This window comes from Hirundo rustica, chromosome 6 (genome assembly GCF_015227805.2).
Source record: "Hirundo rustica isolate bHirRus1 chromosome 6, bHirRus1.pri.v3, whole genome shotgun sequence".
Classification (NCBI taxonomy): Eukaryota; Metazoa; Chordata; class Aves; order Passeriformes; family Hirundinidae; genus Hirundo; species Hirundo rustica.
This window is the reverse complement of record NC_053455.1, coordinates 16,328,388-16,352,782: the sequence shown is the minus strand read 5'-3', so window position 1 is coordinate 16,352,782 and position 24,395 is coordinate 16,328,388. Positions and strand designations below refer to the sequence as shown.

General features: G+C 42.4%; 1 protein-coding gene across 7 annotated transcripts in view; it reads right to left on the bottom strand.

Moving 5' to 3' along the window:
• TC2N (tandem C2 domains, nuclear) overlaps positions 1–21,434 on the bottom strand; it is a 38,116-nt gene extending 16,682 nt beyond the window's left edge. Inside the window, exons 1-7 of one of the 7 annotated variants that reach the window (XM_040068825.2) lie at positions 21,238–21,434; positions 9,063–9,159; positions 7,794–7,920; positions 6,885–7,118; positions 3,397–3,561; positions 1,840–1,931; positions 1,159–1,234 (exon numbers count right to left, since the gene is read on the bottom strand). In XM_040068825.2, coding sequence (XP_039924759.1) covers positions 1,159–1,234; positions 1,840–1,931; positions 3,397–3,561; positions 6,885–7,118; positions 7,794–7,860 — 634 coding nt within the window. In that variant the 5' untranslated portion in view covers positions 7,861–7,920; positions 9,063–9,159; positions 21,238–21,434. Of the gene's footprint in view, positions 1–1,158; positions 1,235–1,839; positions 1,932–3,396; positions 3,562–6,884; positions 7,119–7,793; positions 7,921–9,062; positions 9,160–14,099; positions 14,151–20,835; positions 20,930–21,001; positions 21,075–21,237 lie in introns of those variants that run through there. The other 6 variants (XM_040068824.2, XM_040068822.2, XM_040068827.2 and 3 more) reach the window with 6 other exon arrangements.
• Positions 21,435–24,395: the final 2,961 nt, after the last annotated feature.

Genomic DNA, 24,395 nt, shown 5'->3' with positions numbered 1-24,395 from the left:
CATAGTTAGACGCTGTAGAATAGCTGAAGCTTTTTGCTTTTTGCTTTTTGCTTTTTTTTTTTTTTTTCCTTTTTCTTTTTTTTTTGTCCTTTTTTCCTTCCTTTTTTGCTTTTTTGTCCTCTCCTCGGAACTGTTCCAACCTCTCCGGACTAAGGACCTGGGGAAGCACCGGGGGCCTCCACAGGGGACCCACCCCACCAAGACCAGCCCTGCACATCTCCTTTTCTCCCAGCGTCAGCAGAGACGGAGCGGTGGAGCACAGTGACGACCCTCGAGGAGACTTTCTTTAAGTTTGTTATCCCTCCGTAAGCGGCACGAAGCTCTTGTCATCGGGTATTGTGCTGGGAGTGCTTTGCCTGTTTAATAAACAGGTTTTTTCCACTTCTCTCTGAGGAAATCTTTTTTCCCGAACCAGTTGGAGGAGGGGAGGGCGGCCTGTGGGAGGGTTTCTCCCAAAATCTGCCTGAAACCACCACACCTCTTTATCTTTCTCAAATTTCAATTCCAGTCTAGTAAATATTTTACTATTATGCTGTCTCCAAATCAGAAGAGCCATTTAATATCCAGCATTTCTCTGTCATGGCTGGAACCAGGTCATTGCCTCAGTCTTCTTTTAGAAAAAGACTGGGTCAAACTTTGACCTATAACAGGGTGACTTTTTGCAGGGACATGATTAACTTTTGTGGGTTTATTTTGCCATATCTCCACTTCTTCAACATTCTTTCATAATAAAGGATACTGGGTTTGCATGCAATATTCTTGTCTAATTACCAATGTAATATGGGTATTGGATTTCAGGTACTTCACGCAGAAAAATACTGATACATGAAAAAGGACTAGATGTGGTACCTAATGCTACATTCTATCCTAACACAGTGTCTGTAATTTCTTAGTTCACTTGGGTAGTACATCCAAGTATGAATTTCTCGAAAGCATGAGAACTTCTCAAAGTCTCATTTGCTCAATCTCCAGACAACAGGGCAGTGCAAGTCCAAACCTTTTAATTTCAAATTGCCAAGTCAGCCCCAGCTGACCTACTGGTAACAATCATCTCAAAAAAACCTCAAACCAAACCAAAAAATCAACAGCAGAGTAGAAACAGCTAAATGTTTCATGTGCAGAGGGAAATATCTCATTGCGAGGTAAACAAAACATTACCCAGACTCCTGTTACTGCCTTGTGAATCCTTCCTGGAGGAGGTACTGCTGGGTACACTGGAGACTGAATCATATCTCTGGGGACAGGAAAAAAGGAATCACTTAATTCAGAGCAACAGATGCAAAACCCAGAGATTATACCATCAGACAAGATAGGATAAAAACTACATACTCCATTTCAAATAATTGCCTAATTCCTACTAGTTTCTTGATCCAGCAGCGTGCAATTACTATTTTGATGCAACAAGCTAATAGAAGATCCATTTGACCAGCAGAGATTTTTTTTTTTTTTTGCTCATGAATAAATAAACAACTTCATTGCTATGTAAGACATGATTATTATAGAAGAAATAAATAAAAGCAATGTTTTGTGTCAATGGAAACTTCCAGTGTTCCACTTTTCAACTGATTTGAGAAACCACAAGATGATGGACCTGTCTGTCCTGTCCTAACAGCCTACTTGGGTTTCTCAACAGCCCCACTGGACCGGGACAGCAAATGTCAGAGGAGACACCAGGAAAAAGCCTCTTGAAGTTGGTCAAGATGTTGAAATTTTCTCTCTAGTCCTCCCAGTGTACAGTGCAATGCCCTCCAGTGTTTACTTTGGAAACATAATGCACTGGGAAGAGATACACTGAGTAAGCTGAGTTTTCAGCTTACCTTGGTGACAAGGGGAACTCACCTTCATGAATCGGTGAGGTGGGCTCCTGAGATCAAACATCGAGCGGCTTACATCAAGGGATCCAGGCAAAGCGCTGGGCCTTAAATCACTAACTAATAAGACAAAGAGAACAATAACAATCAAATTAGCATCACTGCTAGGGAAAAAACCCAACTAAGAATAACTTTCACAAACTGCTGGAAATTATCTGCTCAGTCCCATAGATTACAAATAACCAAAATGGTTCAAAGGCAGCGTGATCTGCTGTTTGTAGTAACATTTTCCAGGAGCATGGGGATGGGGCAGGGGTGAAGAGATGTTGTCTTATTCAAAAAATTAAATTTTTAGTGAAAAAAAGGTCAAATTTTATAGAGAAAGCTGTCTGTAAAATATCAAAAAGCAGAAAGATTTTAATCATAGAAATATGTTGTCTACCAATAATAAGCAGAATTTCAGAGAAAACATTAATGAATTTACTTTTCAGTTTGTTGGTATGGAGTTCTTTTTAAGATGAAGAGAAGGGGCTTCACATTAATATTCAAGAATTTAATTTTGTACCTTACAAATAAACACATTCTGTAGTTCTAAACCCACACACATGAAAAACATCATAGCACTCGCTGCGACAAACTAGGCTTGGAGTTTTGCTTTAATAGTCTATAGATGCACGTGAAGTTCTAAGTTCTGAAACAGCTGTCAAAAAACTCTATGGTGATTCTGAATTATTTTAAAACAGGACACAGACTGAGACATTTTCCCCAGCTGAAAATAAGAATGCTATACCATTCTAAATAAAACATCTTTAAAAATGTGTGCTGTTGCCACCTTCTGATTTCATGGAGAGTGTGTACCTTTCCTGGAATGTTTGAGTTTTCTGAATGCATTTGCCTTAGCAATCACAAGCAACAACTAGTCATTTACTTCAATCTGAACAGCATTCATTATAGGATACGTACACCAACAAACAGCATAGAAGACAATTTTTACCTAAGTAGCCAAACACTTTCTATCTGAAGTTTTACTGTCTTGCAGCCCTCCCTAATTTTTACACACACTGAGAAGTGGGGGCATTGCTGTAGCTTCAAAAGAAAACTACAAAAAATTCAGCATATGGCATCATGCCCCATTTTGCACCTGTTCTTATCGTCTGCTCCTGAATGTTTTTTGGTTCTTGTTCCTCTCCTCATATATGTACTCCTCAGGCCTCCTCCTACTCAACATACTGCCTGGCTTCCTTTTGCCATCTCCCTCACTCCTCTTCCTGGTAGCTGAAATCTCCAGTACTGCATCCTGGTCTGGATCAGAAGCAGCTACGCTATCTCGCTTTGGCAATTTCTCTACCTTTGAGGGATGCACGCAAGCCTTGTTAAGCCCCTAAAAGACAAAAAAAGTAACAGTGCAGCTGAAAATTAAGCTGGTTGGCTCTGCAGACTGATTCATCAACCAAAGAGTAGCTCACCGGCTTGAGAACTGCTATAACTAAGCAAGTCTTTCGTATACTAATGGCTTTTATTCCCCTTACCTATAAACCCTGAAAAAGAGAGGAAGACAGAGAAGCGAGGGTGTGGTCCACCTCACCTGATCCATACAGTTTCCTACTATCTGATTTTGCTTGGAAGCGCCTGATGAGGTCTGGTGAAACCCGATGCTCCAGATAGAAGGGGTTGTACACGTCATAGCGGGGCCACTGGTACACGCCGTGCAGTTCTGCTTTCCGGTCACCGAACGACGCTCTGGCTGACTCTGTGGAGCGCAGGAAAACATCAGATGCAAGAGTTCCAGACATAACACATGCTGCCTGGCTTCATAAGGCAGGCAGAGTGCCTTCAGGGCAAAGGACAAAATATTTCAATATTATCTACTTCGGGTAAAGGAAAAAAGAAGAAGAAAAAAAAAAAAAAAAAGGAAAAAAGAAAAGAAAACACACTTTCACATTATGTCAGGTTTCCACAGTGTGTGAACAAACACTGGAATTAAATTGGCCGTAAAAAACTATGCATACCCTCTCTTGGGGTTTTGCAGTAAATGCCTAAGAAGTTAAATACAGAAGGCTCCAAAGACAGACAGCAAGACAGAAGTTAACAGGAAGTTAACAGCATTCTGTGTACAGAAGACCTCCAAATTATTTAGTTATCTACCCCCTCTATATTCTTACTGGACTAGTGGACCCCCAGACCTTCAGGAAGATTTTGTACGGAAAGATAACGCAGCTTGTGACTGCAGTCTCCTTATCTACTTTCCATGGCAAGTCTGTCGATGGTAAAACCACTGGTCCAAAATTACTTGAATTGTTGGCTGAGGCGTAAGTAGACATATCTGAGACTGCTTGAATCCCAGCCCTTTACTCAGCCCATAATAATTTCAGAAAAAACACATATGCCTTGGTCAGCAAAACAGTGAAGAACTCTGCTGTAGTGTTCTTTACTGTCTGGACTGAAAAGGAGCCATTTGTAACAGCACATTAGAGAATGGGGTGGCCTGGATTCTGCCAAACTCTGATACTTGCTTCCTTCACTTCACCTCCCTGGACTTCAGCCTATCTCTTAAAAAGTTCTTTACCCCACAATAAAATGCCTTCAGTTCTGCAAGCGTCTTGCATTATAAGAGGCAAACTACCACTGCTCACGAGTCCTCTCCTGCATGAGTTAGTAAAGTAAAAAACTAAAACACTGAGGTAGAACATGGGCGGTGATAGAGCAAGAGCTCAAGCACAATGGGCTTGAGCATGACGTAAATCAGGATGAACACTAAAAGTGAGGCCACAAAGAATTGCTACACAGCAGATGATGGAAAATCCGGTGTTCCAGACCAGGAGCACACTTCTTCCTGCTAGCTTACTTCTGTGAGAGCATGAGACACACTGCAGTGAGCACTGAAGAGAAAGGCTGCCAGAACTTAATTGCTTTCAGAAGGATTGCCAAGAGCTAACACTGAGCATGTCCTGTTTCACTAAAGGAAAATGGCCAGACATGCACAGAAAATGGTGAGGAACTGAGAGCAGGACTTGGACTTCTACAGATATTTAACAACAATCTAAGAAAAAAATGTCTGAATACATTTTTTGAGTATGCTGGTGTTTTGGCTAATGTGAAAAAAGAATGACAGCACACTTCACTCTATTTAGTAAATCTCCCTCAAAAGTAAACACTGCATTTTTAAACGCTACTTTATGCAGCTTAAAGCTGTACTTAAAAAAAATTAGTATTTATATTTGGAAAGAGAAATGAAAGTTACCTACTTGACATAAGAGCCACTTTTCAAATATTTGTTCAAAAATTTAAAATATTTGCTCAAGAGAGTCAATTATGAAGAGTCAGGTCATCCTGCCAGGAGATCTAACAGCTTGTAACCTAAAGGGCCACTCTGTACACCAAGTCCCTCAGAAATTATCAGGAAGCAGAATTCTCAGCGTAGACAGGTCACTGACTGTTACAGCATGAACAAGGAAAACATTCATCTAAAGGCTGTTAGACACATCTTCCTTCTTTCTCGAGAACATCCATGCCTCAGAGTTCTTGATGAACTTCTCTGTACAGTATCTTGAGGATAAGACTAAGCAAGGCAGAGCCTAAACCTAAACCCAGTAAGAAAGGTGATTAACAGGAGCATGTCCTGCTTTTCCATAGCATATCCACCTATGGACTTAAAAGAACCAGCTACTGAAATAGCAGGCAATGGGGAGATCAGGCTCGGAGGTGAGGGAGCCTCACAGTTCTACCTCCAGCTCTTCAGTTGCCTGTTAATGGTTGCTGGCATGCCAAATAAAGCCCCCTGGAAGAACAGAATGGTCAGTCTGTACTGAGCAGCTCTGCTAGGCTGCGGTCCCAGGGGTACGTGCAGCAGTGGGTGGGGAAGAAGTTGGGTAATAGCCCTGCAGGAGCAGGAAAGAAGCAACAGCAGGGACCTAGGGAGAAGAAGAGGAAAGGGTGGAAATAAAACCCCACAAACAAAAAAAGTTAGACAGTACTGCATTAGTTATTATGCAACATATGGTTAACTTCTTTCAGTTATTAGGCTTTTCACCTTCAGAAAGGAAATAAAGTCACATGAGTCTAAGAACATACTACCAGCTTTTCACATCCTTGAGGCAAAATAATCCTAGAGAAAACAACTCTTCAGGTATGTATCTGTGCCAAAATTTTCCCTTACCTAATTCTATGCATCTCCTGGCAGGACTAAGAGCCTAACAGTGGCATATGCTCTATAACTCATGTTAGTGGGACAGGATCCTATCCTTTTAAAATGCCACTGTGTCTAAATTGCACGTACCCCATTTTGGCAGTTTGGGTATGAGATAACAGAGGATGAAGTAGAAGATTGTTGTGAAGCAGAAAAGAAATAGTATCATATGAAACCTCGTAACAGGTTATCTGTGCCCCCTGGCCTCCCAAAAACCAGCAAAAAGAGCAGGAAATAGTAGGGACAAAAAAATTTGCCAGATAGTAGCATATGCCCTCTATTGGCAAAATCTGAAAAGGAAGATATGTTAGTATGTTAAAACATACAAGAATATTAACCATGAAAGCCAGAACACCCTCCTCCTTTTACTTGAGTGATAAGTGATGAGTGATACTGGGGATATACTTGGTCTTTCCTCGTCTCCAATAAATTCTTTCTAAAGATTCCATTTCCTTTAAATGTCTTCCCTTACTTTTGAGTACGTGTACTTGTGTGCAATTGTCCTATTCAGTTTTATTCATACAACGTCACAGATTCATAGTGGGGTGTCATACTTCCCAAAACCTCTCTGGGTGTCCAGAGAGAAAAGCAACAAGCTCCCCAGGCTGCCCAGGGCAGTGGTCACAGCGGCAGCCTGGCAGAGTTCGAGTGTTTAGACAATGCCCTCAGGCACGTGCTGTGAACTCTTGGGGTGTCCTGGGCAGGGCCAAGAGTTGGACTTGATGATCCTCTGTCCCTTCCAACTTAGCACAATCTATGATTCTTTGAAACAAGACCAGGCTTCTAGAAAAGTTCTGCAAACATATGTTTTCAATAGGAACACTTGACAACGTTCAAGGCGAAGCAGAAGCTAAACAACTGTTTCAGCAACACTGTCTGTATTTTACCTTTAATCCCTCCAGCATGTGAGATGCTGGGACGGTTCTTTGGCTGTACATAAGCCAGTTTGAATGGAGGGACCACAAATGGTACCTCCTGACCATCCAGGGGCAGTTTAGAAAGCAAATAATCCTCGGAACAGCCAACTTGACGCTTCACTGACACAGAAGACAATGGAGGCTGCTCTACAATAGTTGGCTTGCTTGCAGCTACTGCTTCAGATTCCTGCACCATGGAAACTGCTAAAAATAAAGAGAAAGGCAGACAGTACACATGTGCATTAATTTTTGAACAATACTATGAACAGATCTCTTTTATTTAATAGTATCTCTGCTTGATACATTACTTAACAGCTGCTAGTATTCAGTTTTACAGCATTCAGGACTAGCACTAGGAAAAGATATTCATGCTCCCGACACCTGTACTGATCCAAACTCTTTGTTGCCCAAATTTCTGTATTTATAGCTACCTTCTTCTTAAGTGAATTTTCACAAGAGCTACACTTGTATCATAGAGGAGTTCTTCAAACAAATAAGATACCAAAGAAAATCCTAACCGAGTTAAGAATATCCACAGAGTTCAAAAAAATTTTAAAAATAATTTTAAAAAAAGGCATTCATATGCTGAGTGTTTGAAAGATACAAGACCTTTACACAACCTTGGATAAAAAAACTGGCTTTTTTGGACAGTATTCTAGACTACAAAGAGCAGACTTCAGACAAATGTCATTTCTCAGTTCCAATTCACAATACTAACAAGCATGTGTTCAGTCTCCAAGTGGAGGTAGGGGAAGAATTTTGGATGTTGTAAAAGAAATCAAGTTTATCAGGGCTAATACGGTCATTTTATTAATGGGAGATCTCATGACTAATGAAACAGCAAAACTTTTATTAAAGCCTCATTATGTCAGAACTCACAATCATTTTTTTCTTTGTCCATGCAGAAACACAATTTACAGCAGGTTTTTATACATTCTGTTGCCATTGTTTTCAGTGTTGTAATTTAGAAGGGACCTCAATCAATGATCCAATGCAGCTACCAAACCTGAAAAACACAATGAAACAAACCATAGTAGATGGGAGTAAGTGAGATCAGAATGCAGTATTATCAGCTATTTAATATGAAATTGCTTTTTGTACACAGTCCCAGGATCAATCAGAAAGTTATTTCAGTGAAAGGATCAGAGCCATCAGACTTCTCTCACTGAGAAAAATCACTTTTATATAAAAGCACAAGGAAAGAGATAATTTTAACATATGGCATTCAAATGCTTTCAGTGATCCTCTCAGACAGGTCCCTGTCTTTTGGGAACACGAAAATTCTCCTCATATTTGTGTGTGCCACTGGGCTTTGGAGTTTACTCATCTTTACAGCTGTTTAGACATGGTATTGTCAAGTCATTTGCAAGATGTGTTTTTAATTCTGTTTCCCTTGTTCATGTTTCTCCTATCCTCTTTTGCTCCCCTACTATTTTCACATACGTCTATACATGTTTACATTTTTCTCTCGACATACTCCATACTTTTAACTTGAAAACAGGCTTTATGAATGATGCCAAAATTGCCTTCTTTGAGAAACTACTGCTTTCTCATAATTGTATACACATGAAATTGAAGACCTGGTTTATTATATAATTGTTTGCTATGCACACAGAAATACAGCACGCTGACTTTCATCAAAATAAGAGGCATGTAATCTACAAAAGAATGAGAACAAGTCTCTAACAGCTGGTTAACATTATAAGAACTTTATGACAATGCTAACTGGCTTCATTTAACTGTCTTTATTCATATCCTTAAGTTCTCTTTTCAGAGAGACACAGACAGCTGTGCTGCCTCCTGTTCAAAACTTTAGCTGAGTCTAGTCCTTTTACATCCACCTAAAGTACACAAGACATGTTTGCTTAGTTATTTCAATTGCAAGAAATTTCTGAAAGCATCTGTGCGCTAACACAGAAACCATTCCCACTGCAGCTTGAAGAGTGCCATAATTTTCTTTGTATAGTCAAAGACAGATAGAGAATTACACAAAGTCTATTGAAATAACTGTAATATCCCCCAATTTTTTCTTGTATTAAAAGCCCCTCAAAATCTCTAGAAGTCAAGTGGAGATACTAAGTTATGGACACTTCCTCTAGCACCATTAAACACCATTACTTTGCACAGAACCCTTCTCTCAGTACTCACCTTCATCTTAAAACTGCCCATGAGTGTAAGTACAGCATGAGATCTGCATCAAAAACTTTCAGAGGCAATGCCACCAGCTCCAGAACCTGCTCTGCATCTTTATGGAAGCATGAAAGAAAGCAGGAGAATTTCTCATTAAATTCTCCATGGTTCTAATGGTCAGATTTTCACTGCTGCTCCTCCCTTGGAGGCACACTCATGATAGCTAAGGCTGCTAATTTACTCTGGGTTCCCTTGCGGTGGTTTTCCTTCCCAGCTGTTATCAGTACACAGCTGGAGTTGATATGCTTCACTCCTGTTCACCATGTTTAAACTGGACTGAAACAGCTGCTCTGTTTGCTCTAAGCTTTGCAACAATGGTATCTAAGCCTCAGTGGCAGTTTGCACAAGCAAAACAGACTTTTATCTCAAAACATCCAGATTGAATTCATTCGCTACTGCTGGTGAAGAAACCAAAATGTTAGTACTGCCCTACTTCCTACCTACATAAAGTAGAAAACCTCATTTTTCTGCATCAGAGAAAATTCAGTTCCTGGTAGGGGATTGTTTAGCTGGAGCAATAAATGTGAGCAAATAAACAAATGGAAATCATCTGTCACAAGCAGCTGCCTTTCCTTCACAGGGGTGAGTGCCTTACCTAGAAAGAAAGGGCTTCATAGGGGTATTGAGGATTTAACAGTCACAATGCAGTTCTACACCTCCTGTTCTTCTGTCATTAAAAAAGACCATGTTTTTCACAGTAATGCCAAGTCAGCTGTGATAGTCTTTAACCACTATCGCTTTTTTCCCCATTTATCAATATGCAAATGTTCATACATTTTTCTTCTATCTAAAGACAAATATAAAGCAGTTCATTAGTGCCTGCTGTAAAGAAGAGTTAGGATTACAGATTGGTCTTTAGCAATAGGCAAGGCAATATCAATAGTGAATGCCAGAGTGCATAGACACACATCTTAGAGCTCCATTTCTGTTTTAGCTTAATTACAGGAATTTGAGAAGAAAGTTCCATGCCTAAGAGACTAGAAGACTGTTTACACTTCTTTAAGCTTAAAAATGTAATGGTTTCAGTGACAAACCTTGCACTTGGGTCCCTAGACTTACACCACAGCCACATTATGAAAAAAATGACTGCATTTGCTGAGGGACAGACCATTAAACACAATGCTCCCTCACTTTGCCTTGTTCATGAAATCACAACATGGATGGTCTCAATTACTTTTAAAACTTTTAATTCACTTAATTAGGCTATCATGATAAATATTGTTGTTTTTTTTTGGTTTAGCAATCCTGGCAATAAATTAGATGGCTTGGCTCCCAGTTAATATATTTTCTTGTATCTGTATTTTCCAAGCTGCCTACAGTTATTTATATAACTTTCACTGCATGCAAAAGTTTTTTCTTAACCATGTGGGAGAGAAAGAAATTTAGCAGGTTCTGTTGTATATTTTATTAACTGAAAAGAAACAAAAAACAATGTAGAAGACTAAGCAAGTATTTTATGATCTTGCCAGAAGTTGACATTTCTATCAAGGGTTAAACTTATCCCACGTGCCAGATCCTTTTGCTGGTGTTGGCTACCCCAAATCCTCAGCATATAATTTAACAGTGGTTAAAAGGTTGTACTAACATGAATTTATCTGGGAATGTATTTATGAAATAAACCAGAACCTAAGAGACAGTTAGGTGTCTCTCACCAAATCCCAAAGAAGTACTGACTTCCCAGCAATGTCATCCATTTTAACAAGAAGTTAAGATTCCTTGACACTATCTCTATTTTCTGGGGTCGGTTTTTGTCAGGCAATATGAATATAGCAAGGACATCCTCCATTTTTGACATCCCCTCATTTTCAGACAAATAAACAGAGAGAAATTAGTTTGCAGAAGAGGGAACTGAATCCAGATCTTGTCACTCTTGTGTCAAATTCCCCCTTTCTTGGTGTTTTTCACCAAATTCAGTAAGCCATTTAATTTCTCTCTTCCCGCTATCAAACCTTACCAAAAGCAGGATAAGCAAATGTAACTCAGCAAGAGAGTACTTCCACACTAAAGCAAAAAGAGAGCCAACCTTATTAAAACATCCTGGAAATGGCAGTTTAAAACCTAACCACACACATACACTGAGCCTAGAGAATTATAATAACTATTATTTTAATGGGTTTAGATGGAAAACATAAATTATCGTAATGATTTCCAGATTCCTCTGATAGAAATTTTGACCGAGCTAAAATCAGATAAACAGAGCATCAAAGACTTTTGTTCCAAATGCCTCCAGAACGATTACAAGACAGAGATGTTTGGAGAAGGAAGTAAATATTTTCAACAACTCATTAAATAAAAAGAACATGATAGAAAACGGATGATCGCAATATTAAATATTAAAAGCTGCAAGCAGTCTGAAAAGAAACGTCAGGTCTTTACTGCCTTACGAGGAAAGGGTGTTTTGCAACAAGACCACAGGCTGCCAATGAATTTTACTGCATTTAGTCACAGGTCTGCTCCATAGGAGTTGAACAGGTAACACATTTATGACTATGCAATAGAAACAAAGGTGAAATAGCTGTTCTCAGACAGGGAAAGCTGGCTAAACCAGTGGTTTCAAACGTTTTGGGATTTATTGCCAGTCATAAATGTGTACAAGGCATTCTCGGTCTGCATTTTAGAAACATACCACAGCAAAATTCTAGTAGCACTAAGTTCTCACGCAGCAGGATGTGTAAAACAAAATATCCGGAAACAGGGATCATCAGTTGTTATAAAGCATTTGGGACAGATCTCCAAAGGACATGAGTGTCTACAACTCCACGAGCCCCAGTGGAGCCAGGACACTGCAACATGTGAGGATCTGCCCTCTGGAGAGAGTGAGCTCAAGCTTGCTAGTTCTCACCTCAGCCTGTTTATGCTACCTCTTATGCTACCTGTTTATGCTACCCGATGACTTTCTGCCTTTTGGATCCAGGAGATGCAGCAGTCCCAGTCAGATAAATCCTTCAGAGAGCATAACAGCACCAGCTCAGGCCTCCAGATGTTTAACAGAGGCACAGCACGGCAAAAGCTCCTTCTGATGCAGGTCAGATGGATTATCTTTTGATGGTGCAGATGCTGCTGAAGGCTTAACTTCCACAGCCAGCTGTTTTGTGGTTTTGCTTCTGGGGGAGAGAGTCTGGGAGCTGTGCACCCCTCTCAGCACAGCTCTTCAGCTGCAGAGGGGTGGCTGACCACCACCACGTCTCAAAACTGGCCAATGCTAGTAAAACAGCCTAGGTGGTTTTGAGACATTTGCCTCCAGGTAGTGTGCTGCTGCAGCAGCAAGGACAGCACATGTACCCACATACACTTTTCAAAGACATAAAGCCTACAGTTAAAAAAAAAAACCAACAAAAAATCAACTGTTTTTTGGGTGACTGTAGGCAGGTCTGACGTGTACTACCCACACAGGAGAGACTTCAAGTGGATCTGAACATGTGAAAAGGGAGGACACAGCTTTCATTCCTATTCATAATAAACTTCAGCAGTAGCAGGATGCCTGCAGGAATAAAAAAAAAAAAGGAAACAAAAAATGTCATGCCAACACACACCTATCAGGTGCATGATAAGAAGCTCCTTTCTACACCTATTTCTGGAAGAGTCCCAAAGCAGTGATCTCTGGGTGTGTGTGTACATACACACTCCTTCTCTGCTTGTAGCCACAACTCTTGGAAGAGCACGAAAGCTCTGGAAATTTGCATGCAGCAATTATTCTGCTTCTTCTGCCTTCCAAGGAAGTTAAGATAATGTGAGGCTTTCTCTTTTTTGTGACTGGAAAAAAAAAGGTATTTCACCCTGAAAGCAGTGGATCACAAAGAAGATGCTGAAATAACACGTCAAAAAATAGAAGTTATGATAAGACTTTTGAAGGACACAGCCAGAAGGACATTCTTGTGAGGGACATCTTACAAACAGTTCCACAGAAACATAATGAAGAGATGCAAAACTCTCCCATTCCAGCAAATGAAAAAGAGAGTGCAATTACATATTCAAAACTGAAGAGAAGACCATGCATCGTTAACCTAGTTTAGCTGATGGAGATTTTATGACAGACCATTGCCCAGCCTGCCCTGGGCAAAGAGGCTCCCAGTGTTGTTTTAGCAGTTGAATCGTGTAACAGAAATAGATGGCAAAGTCACACTCCATGATGCAAACAAACCACCAACTGCCCGGGCTCAGGAAGCACCTTCCCACGGGGTGAATGATGACACAGCAGCCCATCAGGGCTTTATGGAAGCTTTATGTGTTCCGCTCACTGATCACAAAAACAGGAAACCGAACGGAATAGATCATGGGTCTGAACTGTCACAGTCCTGTGCTGCAACTTCCTCTCATCCACGTAATGCTAAAGCAGAATTTTTCTTTTGAAGACCAAAAGGCTCATTATGAGCCCTTGTCGCACTCCCCTCAGCTTCTGACACCACTGGATCTCAGCAAGTTACGCCTGCACTGCACTCAGCAACTGTAGCAGAAACACGTGGGTTTATTTCAGAAAATATTACAATAACTAATTTCCTGCACTACTATTTTAACTCTATCTCCAGCAACTATCCACCTCAGGCTTAAAAATATCACAAGATAATCTAAGGTAAAAAAAATATTTCATTTACTAACACTGGTAAGGACAAGATTGCTCTCCCTCTCACAGCATTGTATTGACATCCCAAACTGTTACCAGTCCACTATTGGCTCTGCACCCTTCTGACTGTATTTTGGGCAAGTGAAGAAGACAAGGAAGGTGGGAGCCTGCAGACAGCATCTCCATGCTCCCTTTGGTGACTGCTATAGAATTCAGGTGAGGTACTCCTTGCTGGCCTCTCCTACATGTAACGGTTGCAGGCAAAGTTTAAAACTCCCATAATCAACAGGAGTGCTTAATATGTTACTGCTATCAGTCAGGATGTGACAACTCTACAAAAATATTTAACTTCAGAAAGCTTTGAGGGAAAGAAAAACACCTCAGGTATCAGTTCTTAGCTTAGGTGTTGTTATAGCTATAAAAGCAGAACTCACTGTGAGCCCAAGAGCTGCTTTGCACGTTCTCCTGCCAGTGAGGTCCAGCTCTAATTGTGCCAGGGCAGAAACTTCTCCTGGAGCAGCCACATCGTCCCACATGCACTTCTGAGGGAGCATGTCCCAGTCCAGCTTTGCCTTCTCCTTCCAGCCTCCCTGCCCAGACAAAGATGATCTAATGTATGTCTCTCTTTGTACAAGCCCTGAGCTGAACCCTAAAGATCACTTGTGCAATCGAGCTGTGGTCTCGTTCAGCTCAGCAGCTGCTTCTTCCCGGGGCTCCAGCCTGGAGGAGGCCAAACGGCTTTCAGCACATCTGCACACGCAGCCCAGGCACAGAGCACATCACAAAGAAGAGCTAATTGCTCCTGCCTACTTCCCTGAAGAAAAATAAAGCTGAGCAGGTGTGTGTGCTTGAGCTATTGTGCTACGGGAACAACTGCTTCTGCTTTTCAGGCACCCCTTGGAGAAGGGGAACAAACCCTGGCACGAGTACAGGAACCAAAGCTGTCCTTCTGACAGGAGCCCCAGGGACACCCTGACTCTGGTTTAGCACTACAGCCTTGCACCTGCAGCCCTTAAATCAGTCTTAAGCCAATCCTACCCCAGTATGCAAAATATTAATAATATAATTTACAAGGGCCAAAAGAAAAAATTCCATAAATCTGAACCAGTTTTTCTTGTGTGAGATTTATGTTTGAATTAAGAAGGAAACATCATAAATCTATCCCACGATAAAGCTGAAAACTTGGGATTTTAATATGCTGAATCCCCAATGCTCTGGGCTGTAAAAGTTGATATAGTGTTTCTTCCTAATGTTGCATTAGGCAAGTAACCAATTCATCCAATTACTGATCTGACAACGCTGTTCCTGTGAACTGAAGATGAATTCACTGACTTGGACAAGAATGTACAATATTGTATGTATTGGGGCAGTAAACACAAAAGAATAAATCCATTATGTTGGACTGCAGACCTTTCTGGATTCAGATGGAAAACGGCAAAGCAAGAGTTGAAGTCAGGACACCAGAAAAGAAAGCTGAAGAGACTAAAATATCTGTAAAAAGAACTTGGCTTTTGATGAGAACATGGAAAGAATTCAACATAAGATAAGTCCTTTGCTCTAAGCAGATTAGGAACAATGCACAACAATCACCAATTGTTACTTTATAATCTAACTTAAAACTTCAGACGTTCTTTATGTATTCTGTGTCGGGTTTTAATCCGAATTTTTTTCTCTTTCTGCCATTAATGCCAAGAAGCCATGAAAATAGAACTGTCAGCAGTCCTTCTATAGCTCTGATACCAAAGAAAACTGGAAACATCTGGATTCATTTTTCAACAGGACAGCCAAGAAGAAGGTATTTTAGGCAAGAGCATCTGCCTGTGGAGTTCCCTAACATGGCTAAACATGTCTAGTTTTGAAAAGATGGCCCTTGGAAACCAACTCAATGCAACACTGAAAAAGAGCATTAAATGGAATTTGGGACTCCTCAGCTGCTGCCATGACCACAGAGCCTTACAGAAAACACATGGATACACATATAACATCCAGACAGCTCATGCAAATAGCTCTTCTGTGTGTTTGGGATAAAAAAAAAAAAAAAAAATTTAAAAAAATGAAACCCAAGCAGTTTTGCATGGAAAAATTGTTTCATTACCATTAAAACAAGAGTGAAGATGGACGATTTCTTCACATATACATGGGCACACACATCTACTGCTTTGTTTTAGGTGAAGCAGTTTCTTAGGTCAAGCAGACAGGAGAGACATGAAGACTGTTAAAAACCAGATAATTGTTATCCTTTTTCATAATGAAAACAAAACCCCTGTCAATGATGGAGTTTCCAATGGGTGAGGATTCCCTGTTCAGCAGTTCTGCTCCATACTGTCACTGCAGAACCAGGTATACATGGTGCGAGGAAGCAAGCATGTAGGTTGTATGGATGAAAGCTGAAAGACTGTGTCTGAGATTAAGAAAGGAAAGGTGACTCAAGTACATTTCATATATGGAAACAGGTTAAATGAATGAATCAAGAACAGGAAATGGGAACTGATCTCAAATAATTCAAATCCAAACCAGACTGGGAGTATGGCTCTTCAGGGCCTGTGTACTGAGCTCAGGAAGCTGCCTAAACACACACTGAAATAAAAGTCCAGAAGGATACTGTTCTTATAAAGTACAACTACTTATTACTTTTTGCATTAAATCTACCCAGACCAGGAGCCCAAAACCACTTTAACAGCCCCAGCAGTGCCTCTCGGAGAGCTGTACTGGCTGGAGTTGTTGGCAGCTGCCCAGCCAGATGAGTGGTAACCAGGCATTGTGTAACAGAGGCATTTTTCAAGGAGTTTGCACAGACATGGGGAGAAACAGCAGAAATCAAAACTGTCTCAATTTAATGGCAGTATCTAAGATCCCAATCATTATTGCCCAAATGCTGCAACAACTCTGGGACATGGTGGTGAGGATCTGCTCCCTTTTGAGAAGACAGAGGTCCTGAGAGCAGAAGTTGGCTGCATGAAGCTATCATTCCCTGTTTTCCTTTAGGACAGAACTGTTTAACAGCACAGTGAACAACAGCTACAACATAAATGTATGGTTTGGGTTTTTTGTTTTTTTTTTTAATCCTATTGAATTTAAATCCACACTCTTCCTAAGATATTTTGGACCCATAATCACACAGTGGTGAAGCTAGATCTGGAAGTACAGGTACCATTGAATGGAATGAAAGCCAAAGTAATTTAGGCAGATGTTCTGCTTTATTAAGGCTTAATGGAAGAAATTTTTTTGCAACACTGGTCACTGCTGAGAAGACAGAGAACCTGAATGGGAGAGTCAGAGAGAGTTCCCAACCTAGAGGCCAACAAACTCCCTTTTGCAAAAGTAAATCATGGAGGAAAAAAAACCTCAACAAAACTAAGACAGAATTAGATGTTTTAGAAGTTTCCCTATTACAAAATTAAACCGGTCATGAGAATGTTTTGTTGTCACTTAGGAGTGTTAAACAGCAGAATTTACTTCAGAAACAGGAGACACAACTTGCTTTTGTATCATTTCACCAGCAACCAGAAAGACACTACTCAACTGACTTTTAAACCTAACCCTGAGTAACCATCCTCTCCGCACGGCAGGCGCTTTCCTTATTGGAAGAATTACAAACACAGTGGACTGGCTTTTTAAAGACAATTCTGCCACAGCTTCGCGTTTCTGTGCGCTCCCCAGCCCCTGGCAAGTCCTGGTCAAGGGCTGGGCCATCTCTATTCACAGCAAGCCCCTGACCCAGCTTCAGCCAGCAGGGTGGGCAAAGGCACATGCAGCCCCCTCTGCCCAGAGCGGGGAGGGAGGGGCTGCATTCCTGCGGGGAGAAGGGTCCCCCAGCACTGCTCTGATGGGAGGCTGTCCCACAGAGGCCAGGCAGCCTTCGGCTCTCCATGCTGCAGCCGGAGCTGGGGCACTACACGAGTGCATTCCTGCAGCCCGGCTCGCTCTGCGGATGCGCGCAGGGGCCCCGCAGTGCCCGGAGCCAGGCACCCCCTGCCCAGGCTGCAGCGCCCTGCACCGGCTACCATCCAGCTTCCAGGCTCCAAAGCACAGGGGCTAAATTAATGGAGTGCCACGAAGGTTTCAAAGTCATTGGGACTTGGTACTTCCAGACCGCTTTTTTTGGATTTCAAAGCTGGTTTAATCACCAAAGGAGCATCTCCAGAACTCACTCTTCAGGCCATTGCAGTGACCGCAAAGACCCCCCAAACATCAACACCCTTCATTTGGGACCTAATTATCTGTTCTCTCCAGTTTAGGTCTGGCTATTAGATCACTGAAAAACAAAGATTCAAAACAAAACCACCAGGGTACAATTTACAGGAAAGATAAGCACCAGATTGACGACATAATTTTTTTTTGGCACTGAATTAGTGCAAACTTCAGCTGCAATGACAGGCAAACAAATACTCATACTAAGCTTAAGACAAGCATCCTTACATTCCGCATGGTTTGAGGTATTAAGATCCTTAAAAAATATAATGGAACACTGAGAAGCTCAAGCAAACCCGGTTCTGAACCTCTTCCCACATGAGGCTTCTCAGCTTAGATGTGAAGATCCATCCTGTGTGCAAAAGGCTCTCAGCCTAACTTCTCTCTGCATAAGCAATTCTTCTGATGGAGCCTGAGCAGCGTTACTAACTAGAATGACAACATGGCTTAACTCAAACAGAGTCTGTTCAAGTCAGACCTTTCTCTGCCTTTCACTCTGAAGAGATGAGATCTTAAGTTCTCTGCTGACAGAGATTGGGTGTTGTCCTACTTAGATTAGAGAGTATATTTACCAGATTTAAGGTATCTGGAGAGATAGCAATTCAGAGTAAACAAAGCCATTCTTTTATAAAATTAAACAAGAGTCCAAAGAGGGGAGCAATAGGTGAGGATACGCACCACATAAAATTCACTAAATGAAGTAAATAGCATCTTAATCAAGCAAAAACGTTCAATAAATGTTACACCAAAGTCAAAGTGTACTCCTGGTATAAGCCACAGCAGACAGCAGAGACACAAAGGCTGGAGGCCTAAGCTAGCCAAAGGCTGGCTTTCTGTTGAGGCTGTCCTGCTGAGGCAGGTCCTCTGGCTCTGCCCACCACACGCGGGGGCTGCATCTGCCTGTCCCGGACTCGCGTACAGGGCTGGGGGGCTGCTCAGCTCTGCCCTGCCAACAGCCATTCCTGCAGGACCCGGTAAACATGCAGCTGCACAGCGAGCTGTCCCAGCCCAGCCATTAGATACAAAATTAAATGACCAAAATAAACAACCTTTTTTTTTCTTTTTTTCCCTCTTAAAAAAAAAAAAAAAAAAAAAAAAAAAAAAAAAAAAAAAAAAAAAGTAGTTTTCCAACTCTCCCTATGGTTGACTGCACAAGGTGGGGTCAGAATGCATTGGGGAAAAAGAGGGGCCAGAGCAGGACTGCCCCTAGCACGGCCAAGCCATAGCCCTGGAGAGTGCATTTAGAGTAACTTACAAGTGAAACGAAACCACCCACGAACAGGAGCAACGGAGGCTGAGTGAAAAGCAAACCAGCTGACACTAAACAAGTGATAGAACAAACAAGGGAAACAACTAAGCCTGAGGTTTAGGACAAAGAAAAAGTGACTAAACTTTTTTTCCAACGTTGTAAATTAATAGCCTACACACACATGACTGACTGAACAATCCTGCCCACATTCATTCTTTCCACAGCATAAGAAGAGAGAGGAATTAATCACCTGGGGATCCATCATCTAAATTAAATGCAGGGGAGGGCAGTGGAATTCATGTGACATCTGTGAAGTCCAACAGACCCTCCGGGTGCAACGTTTTTTAGTAGGTGTCATTTTTATGAGTATTGGCAAGAATCAAGGGACACTTTAGTAACAAATGTATTCTCTTGAAATTAAGTATTGCTTAACCACATGTATTCTCCAAATATATATTCTAATATTTAGCATACAGTTGGAAAAAGGATGAAAAATTTAACTTCCCTACTCCTGGATTCATGCCCTAGCCACTGAGTTGTAAGATCACAGCTCACCTAATGAATATTTCTGTACTGAAAGCAAGGTGAAACGGTTGCATAAGTAAGAAGTCAGAGACCACCAGCACAGAACAGCACAAAGGTTTATGGGTCTAGCACTCTACTGGGAAATGAAAGACACAAAACCAGAACTTGATTCTTCACGTTTCTAACAGCTATAGACAAAACCTAGAAAGAACAGGAAGAAGGGGAAAAAAGCCATGGCCATGTATTCCCTTGCATGGTTTTTAAGTAGTCCTGATCCCCTGATATATAATCTAAAGACACTTGGACTCTCCAAGAAGAACTTACCAAGGTACACCTCACTTCTGGATGCCTGGACAGCTTGGACACCCAACTAATCAACACTGTATTAACTAAAGACACATAAAGCAACAAACCTCAATGCATTCAGCTAGTGTCACTGGGAAAGTCCTGAGCCTGCACAGATCACAGACTGAGCCTTAGGACTGCAAGCGTCCAGCTCCAAGGCACAGGTGCTCTCAGGATCTTTTAGATGGAAAGGCACTTGACAGCTGTGGCCCCGTGGGCATCCCGAGATCTCGTTATTTTCCTGCACAATTACAGCGGGCTGACTGGACACGTGCATTGTAGGAACAGTCACGATATCGACCTTTTCGTTCTTGTTTAGAGAAATGCATCGCATGAAACCCCGGGCATGTTTCCACATCAAAGGAGAGTTACAAGACCAGCTTAATTAAAATGGTATTTATTTCAGATTGCTGTTTAACAACCAGAGTGATCTGAAACACCCAGGAATCCAGCTTCATTGTATGCATTCAAGAACTGTGAACAGGACAGCTTGAAACAGCCTACAATTAATTATACCTGCTGCTTTAGCAGTGCTCTTGGATACAGTGGGGCATAACTTCAATAAATATATGTTTTCTGACTCTAATTTGATCCCATACAGCGGGAAACTCTCTAGTTCTATTCACAACTTGCTTTGGAGTTTTGGTTAAACCACATCTCTAATTACTTGAAGCGTTCCTAGAGAAGACGATCTAATTAGCTGTTGCTGGCCTGTAACAACACTTAGCTGTTAATTCACACAGGATATTTGAATATTAAAATGCCACGTTGAAACTCTTCTCAGTACAAATTGAACGTCGAACTTAATTTATACGAAGATCCAACTCCCCAGTACTTCAAAACAGTTACTGCATTCCTACCTGCCCGCATCTCCCAAGGTGTACGGCTCGATGGGAAGCACAGACACCCGGTCCCGTCCGCCGGGGCAGCTCCTGTTCCGCGCGTCCCCTGCCCGCCGCCGCGCTGCGCTCCCCGCGTTCCCCGGCCGGGGATGGAGCCCTGGCGCCGCGCTGCCCGGCCCGGTACCTGCTGCACAGGGCGGTCGCCGTGCCCGTGCCCGTGTTCGTGTCCGTGTCCGTGTCCGTGCCCGTGCCCCCGGAGCCGCCGCCGCTCTCCCCGCTGCCGCTGCCGCTCCCTCCGCCGCCGCCCGGGCTGCCCAGGTGCGCGGCGCTTACTCACCGATCGCTATCGCGGAGGGGGAGTTTCCCCGGCCGCCCGGGACTCTCCCGCCCCGCCAGAGCTGCTCGCCGGGGCAAACTTACCTTCAAATGGCTGCCGGTAACTCTTTGGCGCTTGCCGGACCGTGACACCTGCGAAGTCGGAGCCGGGAGCTGCCCCTCGCTTTGCCAGAAGCGCGACAGGGCTTCCGTTTTAGAGAGAAAAGGCGATTTTTTTTAATGTTTTACAGTGTTCTCAGGAAACGGCGTGTCCGGCCGGAATATGGATCCGTGTCAAGTTAGGCTTTCGCAGGGACACGTGAGAAAGCCCCTGCCGCTAGAGTGCAGAGTTTGTAGGGTGATTTAGGGATCACGCACACTTGATTGGTTCAGGATTTTCAGCAGGAAATTCTGGATTGGAAATTTCCTTGCAGGAAGGAACAGTTCTGTGAGTCTCAAGGTGGTTTCTCCTCGATTCTAGTTTTTTGGTAACTGGAAGTGCTAAAATACCCCAAGAGGCAAATATGAGGAAAAGGTGGGGCTGGATTAGTAGGAAAAAGTGTGGATTTCCCCAAAGAAGTGATGTTTACATTCCGAGAGCATTAACATTTCCAGCCATTGAAGTTTTGCACAGTTGCCCTAATAGCTTTTGATTTGCAGTCTTTAGTGGATTCTCCATCCACCAAGACTGTATTTTCCCCGTTTCAATATTTTTCATTTTAAATTTAACAGCACCACAGATCTGCTGCTAACTAAGAATTTCATGCCTGTCATCATGCAGTGTAACACAGCTACTTCAAGCTCCAGAGCCACTGTAAGGGGAGCGAGAGACCCTCTGCCAAAGCACAGACATAAATTTTGAGCTAACAAAGCGTCTCTGTTCTTCTCCGCACAGAGCCAGTTTCGAGTACTGGGTATCACATAGCAGAGAGGCTCTGATTCCTGTTCATGGAACCCATGAGATTATGCATGGCCAGTGTTTTAAAGAAATACCAGTAATCTGGTATGCTTCCAGAATTTCCTGAGTCCTCCTGAGGTGCACATCAATCACACATCTCAAGGTATCTCACTGAATTAATTTACATGAGCGAACAGCTTTATTTTCACTGTTCACCGAAGTGTGTTGTTTAACTGCTGATAAGGCCCCTGTCTGCGGCTTGCTGCTATCAAGTTACTTCAGCATTGTCATGCTCAAGGGTTTTTCGGGTTCTCAACGACTTCCAGTCCTGCCCCAAAGGCTCTCCAGCTGCTGGAGTTGCAATGCAGTAGCAGCCGTCCATTGGGACTGCAGGGTGCCTCTCTGATGAAGGAAAAGACATTAAACCCAGTATTTTTGACAAGGCAATCAGAGGAAAAAACCCAGTTTGCACTATGACCTTCCTTCTTCATTGAGGCAAGACTGTGCCCTGTAATTTGAGGGGGCCTATTAACACATCTCTGTGCTCTTTTGATAGTTTGGGACACCTTTCAGTCTTCCTTTCAGCTGCTTGAAAACTGGGAAGTTTGTTTCAATAAGCACAAAATTCAGCTGTGCGTGGTGAGGCATGTGGACAACCTGATCTTGTGTGGATGGGGAGAGCGTTACTGTCCCGTGATGTTTTTAGCTGGGATGAGAGACAAACCTCCCCCCTTCCTTAAAAGAATTTTGTTCCAAACAAATCTGGTCTGAAGATCAGTAGTGAAACCAATTTATCTCTTTTCTTGTCGACTGCAAATATGATCTTCCTTCCCTGCCAGCCTTCTGGCAGCACCCAGACTGCTCCATGCTCTGCTGTATCTTCCTGTAACTGAACCTCGCTTGAGAAAGCTGGAGATGTTCCCCTGCCTCACTGACTCCTGCTGTCGGTCCCCCTCTCCTCTGGTGACCATTCCAGGCTGTCATTGCAACTACTCATCCTCACCAATTCCTGGTTCTCTGCAGCTGCTCTTGCTCCTCACGCTGCCTCCACTGCAGGCACCCCCAGTGCTAAGACCAAGCAATAACCTGGGCTGCTTTTGGCTGGCTCTGCCAAACCACAGCACTCTCAGCTCCAGAAATGCGGGGCTGAAATTCTTGAGCAGACCCACGCAGGGCCAATAGAGGAGAATTTATTAGTCTGGGCTGTGCTTCACCTCTCCTATTCCCCAGCGAGGTCTGTCTCATCTGTTTTGAACCTCTGCAGCGCAGACTTTTTCACTTGCTGCTGAGCCTGTTTATGCTATTGGATTACAACTTCCCAGTGTTTCTCTTGTTGAAAGAGAAGTAGCCAGAAGACTGTAGAAAGTAGCTACAAGCAGGAGTATATATTGTCATCTCTGGGCCTCAAACCTTTAGGAACTGGACCTGAAATAATAAAATCCCCATGTATCCATACTGACACAAATCTCGAGTAATTATTTACATCTGCAAATACTTTCAAACAAATTAAGACCCTTTTTCTTCACTCTGTGCAAATGCTCCAGTGAACAAAGTTTTCAGCAGGAATGCTGATGGAGACTGCAGCTTTGTATAAATCCAGACTGAATTCTCCTTAGTGGTCCTTTGCATCAGAAACCTGATCCCACCACCTGTGCACACTTACTGGCATGCCAACTTCCATGTTCAAAATCAAGAGGTTCAGAGGTTGAATCAATGTTTGCACAGAGCCCACTGATCTTTTAAGCACAAAAGTGGGAAGCATAATTGCTTAGAAGTCCTTGCCTAGTTTATGAAGAATTACATGTAATTAAGCAGCTGATGATTCCAAAGAGCTTTCCCAGCTCTCTCCCAGCTGGGAATCCTTCAGAGCAAGCAAACATTTAACACTACTACTTATGAAATCTTTTAGGTTCAGAAACTAATGTCGAGTGATGTACTCCCGATCGGAGTTAAATTCCAGTATATACTGCAGCAGCCAAGTGATGAGCTCAGCCAGCAGGACCTAAAAGCAGGGCGTTATCAGGACAAGTCCAGCACACAGCCCACAGCGTCTCAGAGCCAAACTCTGTGTGCAACCACTAAATTAAGTTTTCTGAGGCCGAGACTTTTTGAGAGAAAAAAGGGATTTCACAAATGAGATTTCAGTGAAAAAGCAGAGTACTTTTCAGCTGAAGTCTCTAAGCAGTTAATACACCTTTGTTACAAACAACTTCTGCAGCCAGAGGATTTTACAACCATTAAAGTTTTTGCAGCAGTAATCTTTGTCCCCTGAGGTTTTTTTTGGGAGAAACATGAAACTGTTTCCTCATCCTCCTTGTCCTTCTCTCAGCTGGAGTCTGTTTTTTTTCCATTCCCATCATAACCT